This window comes from Pseudoliparis swirei, chromosome 11 (assembly GCF_029220125.1).
Source record: "Pseudoliparis swirei isolate HS2019 ecotype Mariana Trench chromosome 11, NWPU_hadal_v1, whole genome shotgun sequence".
NCBI lineage: Eukaryota > Metazoa > Chordata > Actinopteri > Perciformes > Liparidae > Pseudoliparis > Pseudoliparis swirei.
In genome coordinates this window covers 3,012,640-3,032,571 of record NC_079398.1, presented here as the reverse complement: position 1 = coordinate 3,032,571, position 19,932 = coordinate 3,012,640, and the positions used below count along the sequence as shown (strand labels likewise).

Here is a 19,932-nt window from a genome sequence, read left to right as displayed (position 1 = left end):
AATGTATAGCACCATATTCAAAGTGATCTATCTCGCATTAGTTTCCCCCATTGGAGATTAGTTAATCGAAGCATTGACAGCTTGGGTTACCATTTTGTTAACTGATAAACAAATTGAGCAAAGGGATTTAATTTTATTATCGCAAAACATTCAGGCAATTTACAGGAAGTTAGTTCCTGTAACTGAGTGCCCTGCTCACCTGTGATTGGTGTGCACCATATGTGCCAGCAGAGCCACGGTGAGGACCCAGCCTGCGGTCTTCCACAACCCCCCCCAGCCCAGCCTCCTCTCCAGCGCAGTGTGTGTCCGGCTCAAGCCGAGGCCGGCCAGCACACACACTGCAGCATCGCTCTGCAGCCAGAAACGCTCAACCTGCAGGAAGTGAGCATCCATGTGACAACAGACAAACAAACACAGTCCAGTCCTTCGATTTACTAGCTCCAGGATCAGTATTAAAATATACTTGTTGCAGTGCTTTTATTTCTAGATGTGTGTACTGCCTAGTGAATAAAGACAGCTCTCTCATATATTGAACATGTCATCGTATTTATAATTCCATCGATAAGCACACATTATAGAGCACTTGGAAACAATAGAAACGCCTTGGCTTCGAGAGAGGACGTCAAACTGAGTCGAGGTCTCATCGCTCACCACTCCCAGCAGTAAGGGTCTGCTGATGTCCAGGTTGGCCCTCCAGGCAAAGAACAGCGAGTAGACCGACAGCATGGCAGCAAACAGCCAGGACACCGAGCCACACGTCCTGGGATAAGAAAAGCGTTGTTCAGTGGACTAATCATTGTTCTCATTTTCATTCTCACTTCTGGATACTCTTAAACTTCCATTTACACGTATATAGATGAACATATTCTATTGCCTATATCCTCTGTAAACACATATACTTGTTTTGGATAAGTCCATAAAAACATTAAAGGAGGGATGGAAATCACAAGCCTGAGAGCAAATGTATGCTCAAGCCAAGAGGTGCCTGATTGATTTTTTTAATGCAGACTGAGTCATAATGAGCTGGTGCCAAACGCTGAATCACAACCTCATTACAGTGCAGCTGTAAAATGTACTCATGCACTAAAAAGAAAACACCTTATCCTTGTGGCAATAACAAATCATCATCCGAACCAAAAGAGACAAGCCAGAGGAAATTGATCTGATGGGTTATAGATCTTTCACCCGAGAAATCCACTCCAGAGTTCAACATTAGGTGAATTAGAAATTGCATGGCTTTCCTTTTGGCATCCTTTGAAATGACCTTGCTCCTTTTCATCTGCGCGTGTGTGCAGCCAAGTTTATCAAAGTGGGGGGAGGCGGGTGGGGGGGCGGCCAGCGCTCTAGAGAGCCTGGGGCTACGCTCGGCTTTATCAGCCCCACAGACCCCAGAAAAAGGCACTGCTGTAATGAATCACCGGATCACACTGCCACATACGGATAAACACAAGCAGCGATTCACTTGTACACACACACGTGTTTTTGAAGATCCCGAATACACATCAACCTCTCTCGGTTTGAATGCGGGCGTTGCGACATCTTGACAGTTCGGTGCCTCGGTGGCTTTTTGTATTCTCTTTTTCGAAGATCAGCATTTTGTCAGTGGTTTTGTTCCCCGTCTTTGACTGCAGGGGGATTAAGATTTGGGTTGAAGTGGCTGCTGGGAAGTGTCTGACAGAGTGTGTGTTTCTGTGTGCTGGCGTCTCACTCATCCTACCTGTCCCATGAGGAGAGGAGGAGGCCTATTCCTGCCAGCACCACAGCAGGAAATGAAAGGTCTTCCACGCAGTGGTTCAACTGGGCCCTGCACACACACACACACACACACACACATGACTTACAGTATACAGTATGATGGACACCAAAGACAAGCTCAATTACCCTCGCTGCTACTCTACTCAAGGACACTAATTATCAAATGCCCTCCATCCCCAGTCAAAACATCCTCCTGGGACTGTTTGCTCCTTCATTCAATCGGATTGACGGATAGGGATGATTGTGTCACCCGCCCCCCACTGCCCCATCCTCTCCTCACACTGCCTGTCAGTCACAGAGCGCGTGCTCAGAGCAGAGAGATCCTGCCTCTCCGTTAATACCCATCTCTATTTGACAGCTTATAGAGTCTCTGTATCTCCCAATGTACACTATGTGTGAACGTGCTCACCAGCGTGTGTTTGTGGGTGGGTGTGTGTGTGCGTGTCTGCGTGTCAGCTTCTCCAGTGGGTTTACGTCTCCAGTGCGACGACATGCCTGTCATGTTCGCCTCTTGAAGGTGTGCTTGTCCGTCAAGCAGCAGGGGCGATGGGATGGGGTGGGTGCCTGGCAGAGGGGGGGCTGGTAGTGGGGGGTCTTAAGACGCACATGCACCCACATCCCGTCAGCCGGGGAAAGATACCAGGAGTGGGATGACTGCGGTCGTGGTGGAAGCAAGGAGCAGGGGAGGGAATCGGGTGGAGCAGATGGGGGGGGGGGGGGGGGTTGCTGGAGTGGAAAAATACAATTTCTCCAGCTCTATTGCAGTGTCTGTCATCACAGCTCGTCACGCTTAAACACCAGAGCTGAGCGATCATTGCAAACTGCTGGAGAAACAGAAACACAGCGATTTGGCCCTCTAAGCAGGTTCAGTTCTGCCTTGATGGGAGAGAGTGGAACGGGAAGAACAAAAGCTGCCGGGCGGCCGAGAGGAGAGAGAGACGGGCTGAAAAAACGATGCTGGGCTCTCAGGGCAGATCGGGGCGTCGGTGGTAAAAGACCGAGCGCAGCACAGAGAGCGGTCCTCCAATCCGTGGAACCATGTATACGACTGCATACAGGATGTGATGATGTAAGGACGTTGTTTTTAATTATATATATATCAGGTCGCTCCTGAGTAAGCCAGTTCAATTTCATTAAAAATATGTGATAAATAGTTGCGTTGGGTATTTACTGCATCACACATGACAGTAGCACTGCAGTAGATCGCTGGAGATCCTGGAAAACTCTGCACTTTAACCCTCCTGTTACCTTTACATTTACTAACATATTTTACCCTCGGGGTCAAGTTGACCCCAGCAATTAAAACCTCCAGAAAATTATTAGAATTCATATTGTTTCCCAAGTTTAAGTGTGAGGTACTTTATGTTTGTTTGTTGACTACCTAAATAGCCCTTTAAATATATAAAAAAGTTGATATTTCTTATACAGATAGGAGTCAGAATTTTTATTATTTGTAAAAAATGAAAAAAAAAAAAATTATTTTATATTTATCATTATAAATTACAAAATAAATATTATTTTTATATTATTTTTATTATTTATTATTATACAGCTTTTAAAATAAAAAAAAAAAAAATCTTAAAAAAATAATATTAATAAAAACCAAGTAAAAAAAAAAAAATAAAATATTTGTGTTTGTCAAGTCTCAACTCAAAAACTTTTAAAAGTTAATTAGTTTTAATCAATATTTGTTTTTTTTTTTTGTTTTACTTTTTAGTTTATATTTTTATTTCTAATATTTAGAGATAGGATATTTGAGTTTTTTTAAAGTGTTAATCATTAAAATTAAAAAAATAAAAAAAGGTCAAAAATGCAAAATTGATTTTGATTTGTAAACCAGAATGCATACATTCTTTTTTTTGTTTTGCATTGCAGAAAATAAAGAACTTCATCACAATATTCTAATTTTCTGAGACAGTCCTGTATGTTTGACAGTGAAAAACAGCCTGGGGTCAAATTGACCCCAAAGAACACCAACGTGAAACATTGAATGGGGTCAAATTGACCCGAAAGGTAACAGGAGGGTTAAATTACTTTACTCAGCACTTTACTTTGTTTTCCCCCTGTATATTTAGTGTTAGTATTTAGTTTTTAGTATTTTGTTTTGTGTTTTATATTTATTTTTCATTGATGCTCTGATGTGCACCGCTGCTGTGATTTTTGAAATTTCCCCACTGTGGGACAAATAAAGGAATATCATATCATATAAAATGTGTGTAGAGTTGAGGAAAAAAAGGACAACGACAATAAAAGAGCCGAGCAGACTCACTTCAGCATGGAGGTCAGGTTTACAGAGCTCTCCGTCTTTGCCTGCAAACAGAAAAAGTAAACAACGAAAACAATCGGTATCCAAGTTGAAGTGTTGAAATAACAAGAGCACATGTCCGAAGTAATGGCACATCATCATACACACATCTACAGTGTGTTCGTTTTAGTTTGATCACAGCAGGGCGAGCCACGCGTACCAGACTGAAGGTGCCGTATTCCTCCCTCAGCAGGTGAGTGAGCAGGCCCGACAGCGTGGTCTGGTCCCCCCAGCTCCAGCGGGCTGTGTTGAGGTAGGAGGAGATGGGCAGGTAGACGTACGGCAGGAAGCCAGCGAAGAAACACGCTCCGAGAGACACGACGCCACGCAACGTCAGCTCCTGTTGATATCGTTTGAAGAGAACGGTTCTCAATGTTCTTGTATTCTCCCAAAATGAAAGTAAAACCGACCCACATCCAAATAAGCAGCATCCAGAGTCATTCAGATTTTGATTATTGTTTTTACACAGCTTCATAGAGGATGGTAAGTGCCACCACTATCGATAGGATGGCGACAAGACGGGGGAAAGCTACTGAATGTTTGAGATCATCCTTTTTCTTGCCTGTTTTTAGGTTTCTTAACCCTCCTGTTACCTTCACATTTACTGACATATTTTACCCTCGGGGTCAAGTTGACCCCAGCAATTAAAAGCTCCAGAAAATTATTAGAATTAATATTGTTTCCCAAGTTTAAGTGTGAGGTACTTTATGTTTGTTTGTTGACTACCTAAATAGCCCTTTAAATATATAAAAAAGTTGATATTTTGTATATGTTTGACGGTGAAAAACAGCCTGGGGTCAAATTGACCCCAAAGAACACCGACATTAAACATTGAATGGGGTCAAATTGACCCTAAAGGTAACAGGAGGGTTAAACACCTATTTTAAGTGTTCTCTATTCTCAGAGAGCTAATATCAAAAAGACCCCAGAACTCACCCTGAGAGAGTGAAGACGGCGAAGGACCCAGGGAATGATGACCAGCACATACAGCAGCAGCGTGTGCTGGTTGCAGAGCCCCAAGCCACAGCACAGCGCTCCCCAGTGTGCAATCTGAAAAGGTCGAGCGTTTTAGAACGGCGTCCATGAGGAGCGAGGGTCCGAGGGGAACCGAAAGACGGGACGACGACGTAGAGCGGAAGATTTACTTTCTGCCTCTGGGTGGCGTTTTCAGCGCAGTGGAAGCTGGCGGTCGAGAAGAAGAGCAGACCGACGAAAAGGTTGTTGAGGGCGAACACCTCTGCCACCATGGACCACTGCCAGCTCAGCCTGGACACGGCGAAGAGCCCTCCGGCCAGCACCGCTCCGGGGCCGGGGCCCGCCAACCTGACAGTGAGAGGAGACGCCCGGTACATCGTGTGTATTCAAAAATACACACAATGTACCTGATTCCAAGCAAGCCGAGTAATCAGACCAATATTTAAATATACCAATCCAAGCCTTCCTTGGTCTCAGTCACCTTTAAAGGCTACAGAACATCAAGTGTTTTTTCTATTAAGTTCATTTGATCAAAGTTCAACGCTTTTCTGACACAAAAAGCAAAACAACAAAGTCAACATTTGTATTATTGCCGTAATAAAAGCCACCCCTTCCCCCCGGACTCATTTGGAGACCCGTTATAATCTTCTCTTCACCCAAATGTGGAACTTGAAAAACAGCCAGTGAATTTGGGCCATTCGCACATCATGAGAACTCCCTCCTTCGCAGCCGGTTGATCCCGAGCAGACGGGCACAGAAACCACCGTGGGAGAGATAGCACTTTATCCTCAGCTTCTTAAATATAATGTGTGCACAAAAGTTTCCCCTTCCTCCTCCTCCTGTACCGTCTCCATCTCCTTCTGCGGTAATTGAAGCGAACTTGGGATAATCTGTCATACGCTAAGACCCACCACTTACTTAAAAATGAGAGACAGAGGGAGAGAGAGAGAGAGAGGGGCGGCACATGATGGGGGAGAAGGGAAAGAAAAGAGAAATAGTGCAGAGGAGTGTGTGTTAAAAGGTGGTGAGACAGTGTGCGGGATAAAGGATGAAATATAGAAAAGGGAAGAAAAAAGTTCAAGAAGAGAGGGGGGGGAAAAGAGAAAGGAGGGGGGGGCAGCCCAGTCCCCAGCATGCTGGCTCTGAAATATGAGCAGGCTCGACAATTAGGGAAGTCAGGCAGTATGGCCCTTTCCGCCATTGTGTGGAGTGGCTTAGAGTCCTCATCAGCCTATCAGCTCGCTGACAGGCAGAGAGCTGCTCTATTCAGCGCCGCAGATACAAGCTGCAGGCCAAACGGCTGCCAGGTCCCTTATGACCCCACAATCCCTTGCCGGTGACAGCTTCAAGCTCCATAGCAAATTAGGCGCTCTCACATTACAATCGCAGGAGACAGATTCCATTAACGGTATCTGAAATTGAGTAGAGAGCAGGCCCGTTATCAGACCTGACTCATAAGCGCCGCCATTAATCACAAGGCACGATACCATTTATACATTTCCAGCTCTCTGCCTGCCGCTGTGATAGTCGGCCACAAAAGGCCTGATGAGACTTAGGCGAGGGGAACAATGGCGCTTTCTGAGGAAAGCGCGGTAAATTCAGGGGAAAGAAGAAGAGAGAGAGCGAGAGCGGGCGAGAAAAAAAAAACTCTTGCTTGCCGACTACTTCCCCTTTTTCCTTGGGTTTTCTCTCTGCTTCCCTTCACTATTTTTCCTCTGTGCTCACTGTAAGGCGGGCTTGGTGAATGAACGTGTGTGTGTGTGTGTGCACTTAAAGAGGGGGTGGACTGTGTTGATTGGCCGCCTCGGAGTGGGTCTTAATAAGAGATAGCGGCGTCTTTCTCGCTGCACCGCTCCAGGAATTAGTTGTAACGTGAAGGAAGGATGAAGAGGGATGGGGGGCAGATGGGGACTTTTGTTGAGGTGCAGAGACCCCCCCCCCCCCCCCCCCCGCACTCAGAATGGTACCTCCCTGCGTGACAAGCAACCCAGAGCTCATACCCACAGCAGGGGGGCTGATTTTGGGGGGCAGCAATGGGTGCACCGACAGTCGACCCACGGACGAGGTTATTACACCGAGTGCGTCCCCGCCTCTGGAGACTCGTCTGCATCTTCAGAGACACGCGCGAACATGAACACACACGCATTTCTGTTCTTCGACTTCTTTGTGCTCCCCGAGTGCCTGACAAATCCCTCTGTTGGAGCTTGTCAGTGTGTGAGAGCCCAGTGATGTGTGCACAGTGCGGGCTGTGAATGACCTGTCTGTCTGCGCGGGACCACCTGGGTCCCAGTCCGCCTCGCCGCGGCTCATTCTCACACCGCTCCCAGGGCGGCACAGATAAAGCGGGACACGTTCTGACACCGGTGTGCCGTGTTCCTCGTTATCGCAACTCAGCACGATGCCGCTGTGCTGAAATGTTGCGGCTCAGTGACAATGGCCCGGTTGACACGTGGCGGAAGAATAACGAGGCCGACAACGAGGCCATTCCGCAGAACGCCGGGGATGACGCACAAACCTGGCAACAACAGAAGTTGTTAGTAAAGAACAAATGCGTGCTTCAAAAAATCATCCAGAAGGAATGAAAACGGTGAAATTGAAAATATTTTATGCAAAACTATTCGGAAAACAGGTTCAAACGGAAAGATCAAAAAGGTAAATAGAAAACGAATGAATGACAACGATACGACGGGCTGTGGTAAGCAATGCCCCCTTCAAGGACACAACAATAGCTCAGAATAATCACTTTGAAGTGTCAAAATGGGAGCTGCCTCCGTTACCCCTCGGTTCTACAGTGCGGGCCAGCGCCAGGCACCTGTGCTAAATAACGGCACACAAAAAGCCGACACCGGCACTGTGCACTATTGAGGCTCCACAATGGAGCGGGCCAATGGAGGCACCGTCACACCACCCTGGGGAACAGACAATACCACGGCGGTGCCATCGCGGATCGGCGCTGCACTGTTCTCGGTGGTTTGGGGAGGCAGCGCTGGAAAATTATCACACATTCCTGAAGAGAGCCCGAGAGAGGAGGCGGCCGGCTCGGGCGGAGGCGGAGGTTTCCAGCTGGCCCTCGCCGACACCCCAGAGCTCTCCTCTGGCAAGGACACCAAGCGGGGTACTTAGCAGCTATTATGTGACAGTGAGTGTCTGGTGCACTGCTTTGACATTTCAAAGCCAAGCAGCAGTTGATAGACACATTGAAGCTTTGAAATAATACGTTATGCACACGCGTCACAAAAACAAAGAAAACACCACAACGTGTTTTAAAGTCAGTCAAAGTGATTATGTTGCTTTTTAACTGGAGGAGACGCATGAGGTCTGTTGGGGTGGCCTGACTTAAACCTGCCACGACAACTCGGCCTCTGCTGCTTTAAATGTTGACAATTCTGTATTTAAATCTTTCTCTTCTAACTTTACATAAGTGCCAGACTAAATCACCGGAGCCCCCCTCTACGTTCATGATGTACAGCTAATTGAAATGAAAGACTAACACAATTATATTTTAATAACTAGAATCGATCCCAAAATCTAATCAAATGGTCCCCGGATAATAACCAATCATCCCACCAAATTTCATGCGATTCAAAGAAGATTTTGACCTTTTCATGACCTTGACCTTGACCTTTGACCCGATCAATCCCAAAATCCAATCAAATGGTCCCCGGATAATAACCAATCATCCCACCAAATTTCATGCGATTCGGTTTAATACTTTTTGAGTTATGCGAATAACACGCAAACACACACGCACATAAATAAATACACGGCGATCAAAACATAACCTTCCGCATTTTCAATGCGAAAGTAATAATTACATATGAGCATAAGTGTGTAACATATTTAATTGCACTGACTAATATGTAATTTAGCATCATACCTATTTATATACAAAATCCTGTTTTACCAACATAACGATATTAGCTTCAGCCATATCACCAAGTTGTTTTACAGATTTATTTTGCATCATTACATTCGATTTTTAACTTGTTACACATAATGAATATTTCTAGTTTAGTGTGACAGTATCTTCCAGAAGAACCGTCAGCAACATAATACGTTATTATTATTGAGATTAATATATTACATATGACATCATTATTTAGTCATTGCCCCGCCATAATTATTGTTTGTAACTGTATATTTGAATCTGTGATGCCAAAGTCTGCCGGCCTCCTCCAGCGAGCAAAGGAGAGGCTGTCTCATCCAACGGGGGGGGGGGGGGGGGGACACGGGTCCCGGCGCTCCCGCTCAGACACCCCTCCTCCAGGGGAGAGCTCCGAGTGCGTGTCAAATTAATCACCACAATTCTGCTCAAACAATGCAGCCACTGACATGACAATTCCTTCCAGAATGCCATCTTAATCTCCACCCAACACACAAAAATTACAGGAAGAGGGGAAAAAACAATTTGCAAAAATCCCGTGTTTATGCAATTCCCTGAATGCCATTTTTGTTGCCGTTCTTTTTCCAACAGAGTCATTAGGCACACACCAGTGATACGTAAATGTTGCTGTATAGATTCCATTAACTAATTCTGGGTGAATTGTAATTGCCGAGTCTGATCCGTCTCCGTGCCCGCTGCTTTATTAAGACTGCCTATGGTGGGTGAGGAATGTAATATTGACGTCCGAGGCAGACGCAATCTCGAGCCCACGGGCGAAAGGAATATTAAACTGGTACTGTATTCTGCTGTCTATCTAGCCCTCCTCCTCCCTCCTCCTCTCTGTCCCCATCCCATAACCAGTAATGAGGAAATAACATCTTCATTAGACATCTGTTTAACTGTATTAGAGGATGAGTCCTGGGGGAACCATTGGTCATGCTGGGGATGGGGGGAGTAAAAGAGGTCTGTTGGACTACAATATGACGGATGAGATACAGCAGAAATGGAGCAAAAGGTCCACAGATTTGGGACTTTCAAATAGACAAAAGTACAATTTTGTTCTGCAGAAAATAGGAGCGGGTGTATTCTCGACTGCCACTTGGGAGGATGATTTTAACTGACCGGAGCAGGTGTGAGCGGGAGGGGCAGCATTGCCACCTGCAGGGAGAGGTGAGAACACGACCCGACCAAAAACAAAACGAAACTCGGCAAATGGCTGCAACGCAACGCTCCCCGCACACGTTGCTCCTGACACGACCCCAACGAGTTACACGCAACCCCACCCCAGTGGAAAAACAACCCACCTGAGCGAGAAGGGGAAGGCGCCGCCAGGACCATATGGCGAAGGCCCTTATAAGGAGCGGAGGACGCAGCACAAGGCGGGGGATGGCGCCGCGCCCACCCTCCGCTCCACCGAGGATCAGCTGTGCCACCTGGGCCAGCTCTTGGTGGGGGAGCCGCTCGCAGGTGTGCATTTTGTTTCGAGAGCCGCCAGGGAAAAGGGAGAACGCCCTTCAACAGTCCCGTTACCAGGGTTCTTACACCTTTTGACCAATGGATTTCCAGGACTTTAACCCTCCTGTTACCTTTGGGGTCAATTTGACCCCATTTAATGTTTGACGTCTCTAAATAAATGATTAAAAATTTATTTTTTTGCTTCACATTTCAGGACTTTTCCTAATGTATTGGGGACAACTGGGAAAACATCAAATTCACATGATGATATGTTTTCAACGTCCCGTACACAACTTGTACGCATCGGTGTTCTTTGAGGGTCAATTTGACCCCAGGCTGTTTTTCACTGTGTAAAACATATAAGAAATATCAACTTTTTTATTTATTTAAAGGGATATTTAGGTAGTCAACAAACACACAAAAAGTACCTCACACTTAAACTTGGGAAACAATATTAATTCTAATCATTTTCTGGAGGTTTTAATTGCTGTGGTCAAAAAGGGTAAAAGATGTTAGTACATTTGAAGGTAACAGGAGGGTTAAACCAAATTTCCATGACCAAACTGAAATCTCGGTATAAACATGAAAAATGTAGAACATGTTGCGTATTGAGAGCGTACGCCGGCTTATATTTTGAGCGTCTTTCTTTAAAAAACATATTCATTATTTCAAACTCGGCGTAAATGAACATGTGATTATAACAAATTTCCATGACTTTTCCAAAACTTTTATGATTTAAGTTTTTTCCATGACTTTTCCAGGCCTGGAAATGAGCATTTTAAAATGCCATGACTTTTCTCGGTTTTCCCACGAACCCTGCGTTATGTAATCATGTGACCAAACAAAAAGTGCTGATGACTGAGCGTTGCGAGGTTGTTTTTCCGCTCCGATGTCGGCAGGCTAACGTGTCTGCTCCTGGTTTCTCAGGATAAGCTCGGGAATGGAGAGAGGTTCTTCTCAGGTAGCGGAGATCCAGAGCGGCTTTTGCAGATAAACTGCCAAACGAGAGAGCGCAAAATGCCGAGCTGTCGGGATTATCCCGCTGTGGAGGGTGCATTCCTCGAGAGACTCATGGCTGAGGCCTTCAGCATTTCACAGGCAAAAATTTTTCTTTCTGTGAGCCTCCCGAGTGCAATCGATAGTAATTATCATTACATCCACCACCCTCAAAGGCTTGTCAGGCCATGGTGTGAAAACATAACAAGACATGCAATTTGGCCATCAAACCAAATGATCAAGCCAAGGGAACCGGAATGGACAAATCAAAGGGAGGCTAAGTGCTACATTTAAACTTATGCAAGAGAGAGAGAGGCTTCCAAGCCTATCAACTTACATTCCCCCACATTAAACACGGCAATCTGGCGGACACATTGAAATTGATACATCAAAGGCTTGCCATGTTGGGCATACTCCAGATGAATTTCAAGGTCTTACACTTTACTATTTGAGAGAACTGCCTTCAAGTATACCCGTATTAAATTCAATACATTTTGCCATCTAAAAATAATCACACAAAGCAATGATTTGTTTGCGGGGGGAAAAGTCTACTTCTCAGCTGAGGCACACCTAAAAATAAGAAGCAGAGAAAAAGTTTATACGCGCCTCATAGGGGCAAAAACAACTAAATACACATCAGAACTTAATGATGTCGGGAAAAGACACGGCAAACTGGCGTCACTGCGAGGAGGGTGGAGGTACGAGCGGGTGTCAACTGGTCAGTTTTGGCATTTCATCTGAGGGAAAGGCCGGCCAGAGGATCCCCGCAGGGATGTGGCATGGAATCCATGCCAGTCGTCTTGGTATGGCCGAAGCACCCAATGCCCTCTGTGCCAGAACCGAGAGGGAGGTCTCGACCATCCGGAAACCCCACTCGTTCACCCTCTTCATCTTTTGCCCTCTCCGGTAACCCCTCACCGGGCAGAGTCTGCCAGCTGATCCACGGCCACATGCTCATCCTAAACTAGGCCCTGAGCAGATAATGACTAAAAGCTTTTATGCTTATTTTTCAAATTGAAAGCTTAGATTATACGTTCATACTTAAGAGCTTACATGGTGTGACTGTGTTCTCTGGCTAAAGTCCTCACTACCCATCATCCCCTTTTTTGAGTAGTGGGCGGGGTTAAAGGTCCTCATAACGACTTTTTACTTGACCGTAATCCAAAATTGGATCTAAATCCAAAGAGATTACAAACAGGACTGCAGTTAACATGCACTCTGTGAGCCAAATATCACCCAGACTGCATGAATATGTTCTGGCCTCCGAATAACTATATGGAAAAGTCTGGCGAAGAACAGAGTCCAATCCTACTGGAGTGGCACTCCGAAGAGTTCTGGGTATTCTGTTCCACAATTTTGAGTTCAGTCTTAGAAACTATTAATTTACTCGCGAGTGAGACAAGTAGTTCTTCCATAAAAAATGTTTACTAGAAAACGTAGAGTTACATGTTCACATGTCGCTTCCAACATCTCTGAGCTCAAATCTGGAGTGACTGTCCAACACGCAGGTGTTATACTGACGTAATGTCATCTGATTGGAAGCTTATATTCTGACAAGTTATTCAGCTTTTAAATACAATACTAAATGATATATGTTAACCTAAACATTCTTTCAAATCATAATGAAAAAGATTTATCTTCAGTTACCTTTTTTAATCTTTTTAATCTAAATTATTATAACAAATAAAATCATACATTTGGCTCTTACACCTACGATCGACTGGGAATTCACCAAAAAGCCCAAAAGAAGCTCAGTGTTCCTTCCCTTTCTCTTTATTATTTTCTTGCCCTATCCTTGGACGAACGGTTGAAGCTGGCGAGTTTTGATTCCCCTCTGAGAAGCCCTCGTCTTCCTGCTTCTCAGAGATGAAAAGTCTGAAGCAGTCTGGGCTTATGGGGAGCACTGCCTTCCAAGCCCCTGCACTCCTGCAGCAGGGCGGACCCTTCACCCTGACCTACTCCGGACCACCTGCCACCAGGCAAACCCTGGCCAAGCACACAGGAAATAGGCCCACTGCTGAGCACCTGTGAACACACACCTCCATGTCCACCTGCGTGTTCCCCACCATAACTGGGTCCTCACGGACAGCAGGACGGAATTACATCATATTCAACAATTCCTATTCTGGAAGAGTAAATTACAAGTATATGTCATGCTTGGAAATGCCCCAGTATGCATAAACGGTGACAAAAAGGAAATAATGTTGACACTAAGCTGCCACCAACAATACGATGTGGGAAATTACGAAGATCAGCAAAAAAAGTGATGTAAGGTAGTCCAGCCAACCATGGGAGGTAAACATACACACAAAGAGGGAAGGGGTAAAATACTCCTTACATGACAGGGTCAGCAGCAGGCGAAGCTGCAGGGTGGTAGATAGATGGCAATGCAGAGACCGTAAACTGTGCTCATGACTGAGCAAGGGGAGAGATGGTTGAAGAGAGGAGAGAGGGAGGAGCAGAGTCAGTGATCCCGTTCCCCTCAGACCCGGGAGGCGAGCGGGGGGGAGATAAGAAATCGTGCCATGTCAGGATTGGGAGCACGCTGGGCGACGGGGGGGCTGGGGGGGAGCGGCAGAACAGGGATGCCGGGGGTTGGAGGGCACGATAATTGTGATATACATACACACACACGCACGCTCACAATGGGTGGCTGATGGGTAAACAGGCGGGGCAGGGTGGTGGGAGAGAGGAGTGTGGCCGAGCTCTGCTCCTGAATACTGAACAGAGGATCAGGGACGACGCAGTCAGGACCCAAAGACACCACTCTCTGTTCCAGACAGCATCGAGATGCAAAACGTCAGTGAGGGAATGTTTGAAGACCCCCTCCACTCCAAAAAATGTCTTCCTTTTATTGTAGCTTCCCTCGGATGTTTGACTTCTGCTCGACAGACAGGCATGTGCAGCGTGTGTCACTATACGCTTCCTCTGGTGAAGGGGGAAAGCTTCTCTGTGCTTTCCCGAGATCTACATTTAAGACGCGCACACTCAAGCGTGTGATATTACAGCTTGTGTAGATACCAATTAGGAAAAAGAGAGAGTCAAGACCACTTAAAATGCCACGGCCGGGCATTATTTTATCTGAAGCACGTTGCTTAAAAAAGCAGCGGAGTAACACAAACTTGGTGGAATGGTGGAGAATGACAGTGGAAATGTATATTCTCTGTGCCTACCTGCAGACTGTGATGCAGAGGGTACCACAAGCTGCAGCCCCCAGCAGGCTGCTCATCAGGCTGACACTGTGGGCTGGAGAGAGTGAGGGCAGTAGACACATAGCCAGGCGAGCAAGTAGGGTGAAGACAGGATATCCTGGAGGATGGGCCACCTATAAACACAACGGAAGAGATTGAGAGTTATAAATGTGATTAAAAACGTATTTATACGGAAGATGTACATGGAAGTATGTCTGTATGTATCAGTGTATGTGTGTACGCATGTGTATATATATATATATAAAATAAAAGATAAAATAAAAGACTATATATATATATATATATATATATTGTCTTTTATTTTATTTTATTTTCTTTGTTATTTTTCTTTATTTTATATTCATTTTCTGATTTATATAATTTTAATTTAGGATAGGAAATTATAAGCATTTTTTGCTTCTACCTATACCTTTTCAGTCTTTCTCTTTTGTATATTATATAGAATAATATTGTATTGTATTTGATTGACTGAATAAAATACACAACAACAACAACAACAACAAATCCCACGACGCAATGAGAGATACCGTCACAGCTTCAAGAGAACAGCAAAGTAAGATGTGCTTTGTGAATGGCGAGCTCAGATGGGAAAAGTGAAGATATTCTGAAAAGATAATATGAAGAATGAAAAGAAGTGGAGAAAAAGCAAGGATGGAAAAAGCCAGAACGATAACAGAGGAGGCGACCGTGAAACAGGAGTGAAGTGGTAAGGATGCGTTTACTTCACTGGTCCTGATTCACTGAGCGGGACATCGAGTTGCTCTTTTGCCCTCGGTAGATGCTAGAGGAGTGGTGTGTGTGTGTGGTGTGTGTGCTGTGTGTGGTGTGTGTGGTGTGGAGCTGCGGTTACGAATAAAGCAAGACACGCCCCTTCAGGCCCGGCACCCGATCCCCTCGCTCCCTCTCTTTCTACATCTTCTCCCTTCTTGTTCTCTCCGGCCTCTTCCCAAGGACAGTGCAGCTCCCTAGAGCCCGTGGTGCTCGCCAGCCCCCCGCCCCCCGCCCACAAACCACCTCCGAGCCGCAGTCATTCTCGCCCGGGGGGATCTCGGGCAATCGCAGCAATTAGCCGCTAAGTCTCCTCCACCCAGATAAGGGCTCAGTCCTCCAACACAGACTCATTCCCTGGCTCTGATAACATGAGCCATGCAGGCAGGGAGAAGGGCAATAAGATGAAAGGTGAGAGGCAACGGCTCCGGCTCCCGAGTTGCATTCGAGCATAGAAACAACTGGGGGGGGGGTGAATAGAGGATGTAGGTCAGAAGTAAAAGGAGGAAAGTTAAGTGTTAGTGTCAGGCGGGTCGGCGACATCAGTGAAGAGCGTGTGGAGGAGCGACTGTGTGGCCGACAGGAACGGACGGACGTGCAGCTAAAGGACGTGCATGGGGAAGAAGAACTCTGGAGCTCTCGGGATCAGAGTGTGTGTGTGTGTGGGGGGGGGGGGGGGGGGGGGCAGCCTGGGGCCTAGGGACGAACTGCAAGGCCCCGAGTGAGGCCTGAAAGGCAGACGGGCAGGCCACACGGACTGCAGCACTAACGGCAGGATTACTGGCATCGTGACACCGACACAGCCTCCCTAAAAGGATCACGGCGGGGTAATAAACTTTATTAAATAATAAAACTTATTATAACTGTTAACCCGATTTAGTTCATTCTTCGCGGCTTACACACACACACACGCACAAAAAAGAGGGGTGGCTATAATAAGCCTGATACCGTACATAAGGCAAAGCCTACAAAAGCCATCGCCTTACCATTGACTTTAATTGGATTTGGAAAAACGGGTTGCAAATTATCGCATTCTCTACTTGCAACTTAGGAAAATAAGTATATGGAAAAGAAGGGGAAAACCTGTGGACTGAGAGTAAATTAATCTGCTTTCTGTCCATGCTTAATTAAACTTCCTTAATGCGTAAAAGAGTTAATGAGTGAATTGATTAAACAATACAGCTAATACTTACCCCCAGCTCACATGCAGTGGTGATCAGCTCTCCTGTGGAAGAGAATAGGGGAGGAAATTAATGTAAACCCGATAATTATTATTAAGAGACAAGCTTGCTCCCAAAGTTTTCCCGAATCAAATACTTGCACTGGGGTTTTGCATTAATTTGCCAGGATCAAAACCTACAAATCTTCCCAGTGTGACATTTCCTAAGAGGCGCGTTCATTCTCTTCATCTCTCGCTTCTCCCCTGACGCCTCCCTCCCTGTCTCCAGCACATGCACACAGATATAAACACACACACACTGACACGCACACGCACACAAACCATGGGTTTGCTCTGTCACACAAAGACACACAGATGCTGATCTGAAAATAATGCTTCCAGTCCCATCCTCCCCGTGCATCAGGGTCCTTCTCCTTCCTCTTTCTTCTGCTGCCTCTCTCTCGCTCCCACACTGCCGACGCCTCAGTGTCTCGTTTCGTCCGTCGGGCGCGAACAGAAAGGCAACGTTGGTGACAGTCACAGAATGAGGTGAGCTGTAAAAAATAAGAGCCGGTTGCACAATTTTTTGACAAGCTCTGTGTGAGGCGCGGCACAAAGTGAAAAGAAAACCCCTAAAAGCTATTTGAGGAAGCTTTCATGTATCTGGGCACAAACCCATTTGTGCCAGAATACACCCAGAGCGTTTCAAATTATACTGATTTCTCACCCAATGTTTGCATCTCCCACTCATGGAAATTGAAATTTGGTTCAGATGAAATGACATTGATAAATGTTTGTGTTCCAGACAGCTCCCTCTACTGGTACGAGATGAGTACCTCATTCCAATACAGCCAATTAAGTAGTGGCCTTGTTACCTTCGCATTGAAAATGCGGACGGTTATGTTTTGATCGCCGTGTATTTATTTATTTATTTATTTATTTGTATGCGTGTTTTTCGCATAACAAAAAAAGTGTTTAACCAAATCGCATGAAATTTGGTGGGATGATTGGTTATTATCCGGGGACCATTTGATTAGATTTTGGGATCGATCGGGTCAAAGGCAAGGTCATGAAAAGGTCAAAATATTCTTGAATCACATGTAATTTGGTGGGATGATTGGTTATTATCCGGGGACCATTTGATTAGATTTTGGGATCAATCGGGTCAAAGGTCAAGGTCATGAAAAGGTCAAAATCTTCTTTTTACCATAGCACGGTCAATTTGTATCCAATTGGCATGCAACTAATGCCAACATGTTCATAATTCAATGCCCAATCTTGTGATATGCGAAGGTATGCGCTCTACCGAGTGCCCGTTCTAGTTTCCTACATCGACTCTGTCGGGATCCTCAATCTATTAACAGCATATAAGCCTAAACCTACATTAAAAAGCTAAAAGTATTTTCAATTTTGAACCAAATATTAAAAACAGCAACGGAGGAGAGGTGGTTATTCTCAATCAACGCATTAAAGTGTTTTCACATGTTCAAAAATAAACATTTGCAGAGCGAGGACATGCGCCCCGATGCAGCGCCAGCCGCTACAGAACAGAGCGGCTGGGTTTCAGATGGCATTGGCTGCATCACATATTTTGCAACTTGCCGATAGTGAATTATTATGTCTAAATGTCTGCCGCGTGAGGAGCCCTCGCTCGTATCGCTCTAATGGACCATGAAGTCAGAACTCCTGCACAGCTTAAACGTTTTCTCAGCTCCCGTTTCACCTGGCATGAGCCGGCAGCACCTGCCATCGTTTCACATCCTCGTTTCACATCCTCATCAGTTTCTCATTTCACTTATTTTCCCTCAGCAGTGGCACACTTTTTACACCCTCCAACACAGGAAAAACTCAAACTAATACTGAGCCAAAACACCCATCTGAGTGCCACGGAGATGCAGTTCTGCAGCCCCGATACTAAACAGGGAAAATATTGACTCGGTTGAGTAGCAGCATGGGTGCCAAGAGTCTTTGTGATCGTGGAGCATGGGCACCCACACCACTCTTCCCATAATCCACCTCATTTCCACACTCCACATTCCTAGACAACGGCGTACCCGACTGTGCTCGAGCCTCTCCGGGGCACATCACACCTAAAGAGATTAGGACACAGAGACGGAGACCTGGAGAATTCAGGCGGGTGTTCAGCTGGCACTATCAGAGCGGGCATCCTGCACGGTCCCTAAACACTGTGGCGAAGGGGCTGGACTTTTTTTTTTTTTTCAAAGGCCCCGGTCGCTCGGCAGCAGCACAACCAGCAGGGCCACTCGGCGCCCCGATCGCCCGCTCTCTCCTCATCTTTCCTCGCTCGTATCTGGCCAAGCTTTTCACACGCTTTCATTCTGCAGAATGAGCATTCCCCTCCACAGCGGCTCGCCTGCCAGAGCGGCGCAAACCTAACAAGCGCAGCCTTCATGCTCCCAAGTCCACATTTAGAAGTGTGTCACCTTGCTATCGCTTCTCAACACTGTTTGTAATTGTGCAAGGCGGTCCTTCATAAACTGCATTACAAGCATGTTGTCGAATGTGCTGCCCTACAACATGGGAAGGCACTGAGTGAAACACACGTGGGACCGTGTACTGACGCTGGTTACAGAAGTAAGCAAATATGTTCCAACACACAAATAAACAGACACAAATTGTTTATAAGTCAAGGGCTGTCAACAATACGTTGTCATTACAAATGGTGTCTACCTGCCATGGCCTTGCATTCAGTATCAGAAACAATGCTCTACTATTGCTTTTTCCTTGTGGCAAATATGTAAAAGAGACAACATTTTGATGCAGTCAATAATTTACTAATAACTATGAAAAACACGTTTGGATTCAGTGCGGGAGACTAAAATTAGTTGTTGGTCAAATGTTCAGAGCTAATTTCGTGATAATGATAATGATAATATTATAAACTCCACTGGACCTAAATAAATGTTGGATCCTGACAACAGAGCATGATTTTAAAAAAAATATTTCAAAGAAGCCATTGATTATCGAAATCGCTTATCCTCACTAGAGTCGTGGGGCGCTGGAGCCGATCCCAGCTGACATTGGGTGAAGGCAGGTACAATATACAACAAAAAGAAAAAAGGTAAAGTTCCTTTCAAGCTGAAAAGAGATTTAAATTCCGTATCTTTATTTCCACAAAAATCTAAATCGATGAGGCCTGGACAGGTCACCTGGACAGGTCACCACCAGTCCATCATTCATGCTCACATTCACACCTACGGGCCACTTAGAGACATCACTGCAGCCCACTGCTCCTTCATAACTAAGGATGGGTTAAATGCAGAGAACTAATTTCCCCTTGGGGATTAATAAAAGTGTATATTTAACCTGCATGTCTTTGACTGTGGGGGGAAGCTCACAGCTTCATGCTGCCTCCACACAGAAGGACTATGGAGGACTCAAAATGACTTAAGTATAAATAAAT

General features: G+C 45.7%; 1 protein-coding gene across 8 annotated transcripts in view; it reads right to left on the bottom strand.

Moving 5' to 3' along the window:
- Positions 1–19,932, bottom strand: part of tmem260 (transmembrane protein 260) — a 48,624-nt gene that overhangs the window by 25,671 nt on the left and 3,021 nt on the right. For all 8 annotated transcript variants that reach the window (XR_008833112.1, XM_056425581.1, XM_056425578.1 and 5 more), the window contains 9 exons: positions 16,543–16,574; positions 14,543–14,694; positions 5,206–5,383; positions 4,997–5,110; positions 4,221–4,400; positions 4,025–4,065; positions 1,718–1,804; positions 652–760; positions 200–372 (listed from right to left, as the gene is read on the bottom strand). Coding sequence is in view for 7 of the 8 variants with exons in the window: in XM_056425578.1 (XP_056281553.1) it covers positions 200–372; positions 652–760; positions 1,718–1,804; positions 4,025–4,065; positions 4,221–4,400; positions 4,997–5,110; positions 5,206–5,383; positions 14,543–14,694; positions 16,543–16,574 (1,066 nt within the window). In the remaining variant the exon portion in view is untranslated. The remainder of the gene's footprint in view (positions 1–199; positions 373–651; positions 761–1,717; positions 1,805–4,024; positions 4,066–4,220; positions 4,401–4,996; positions 5,111–5,205; positions 5,384–14,542; positions 14,695–16,542; positions 16,575–19,932) is intronic.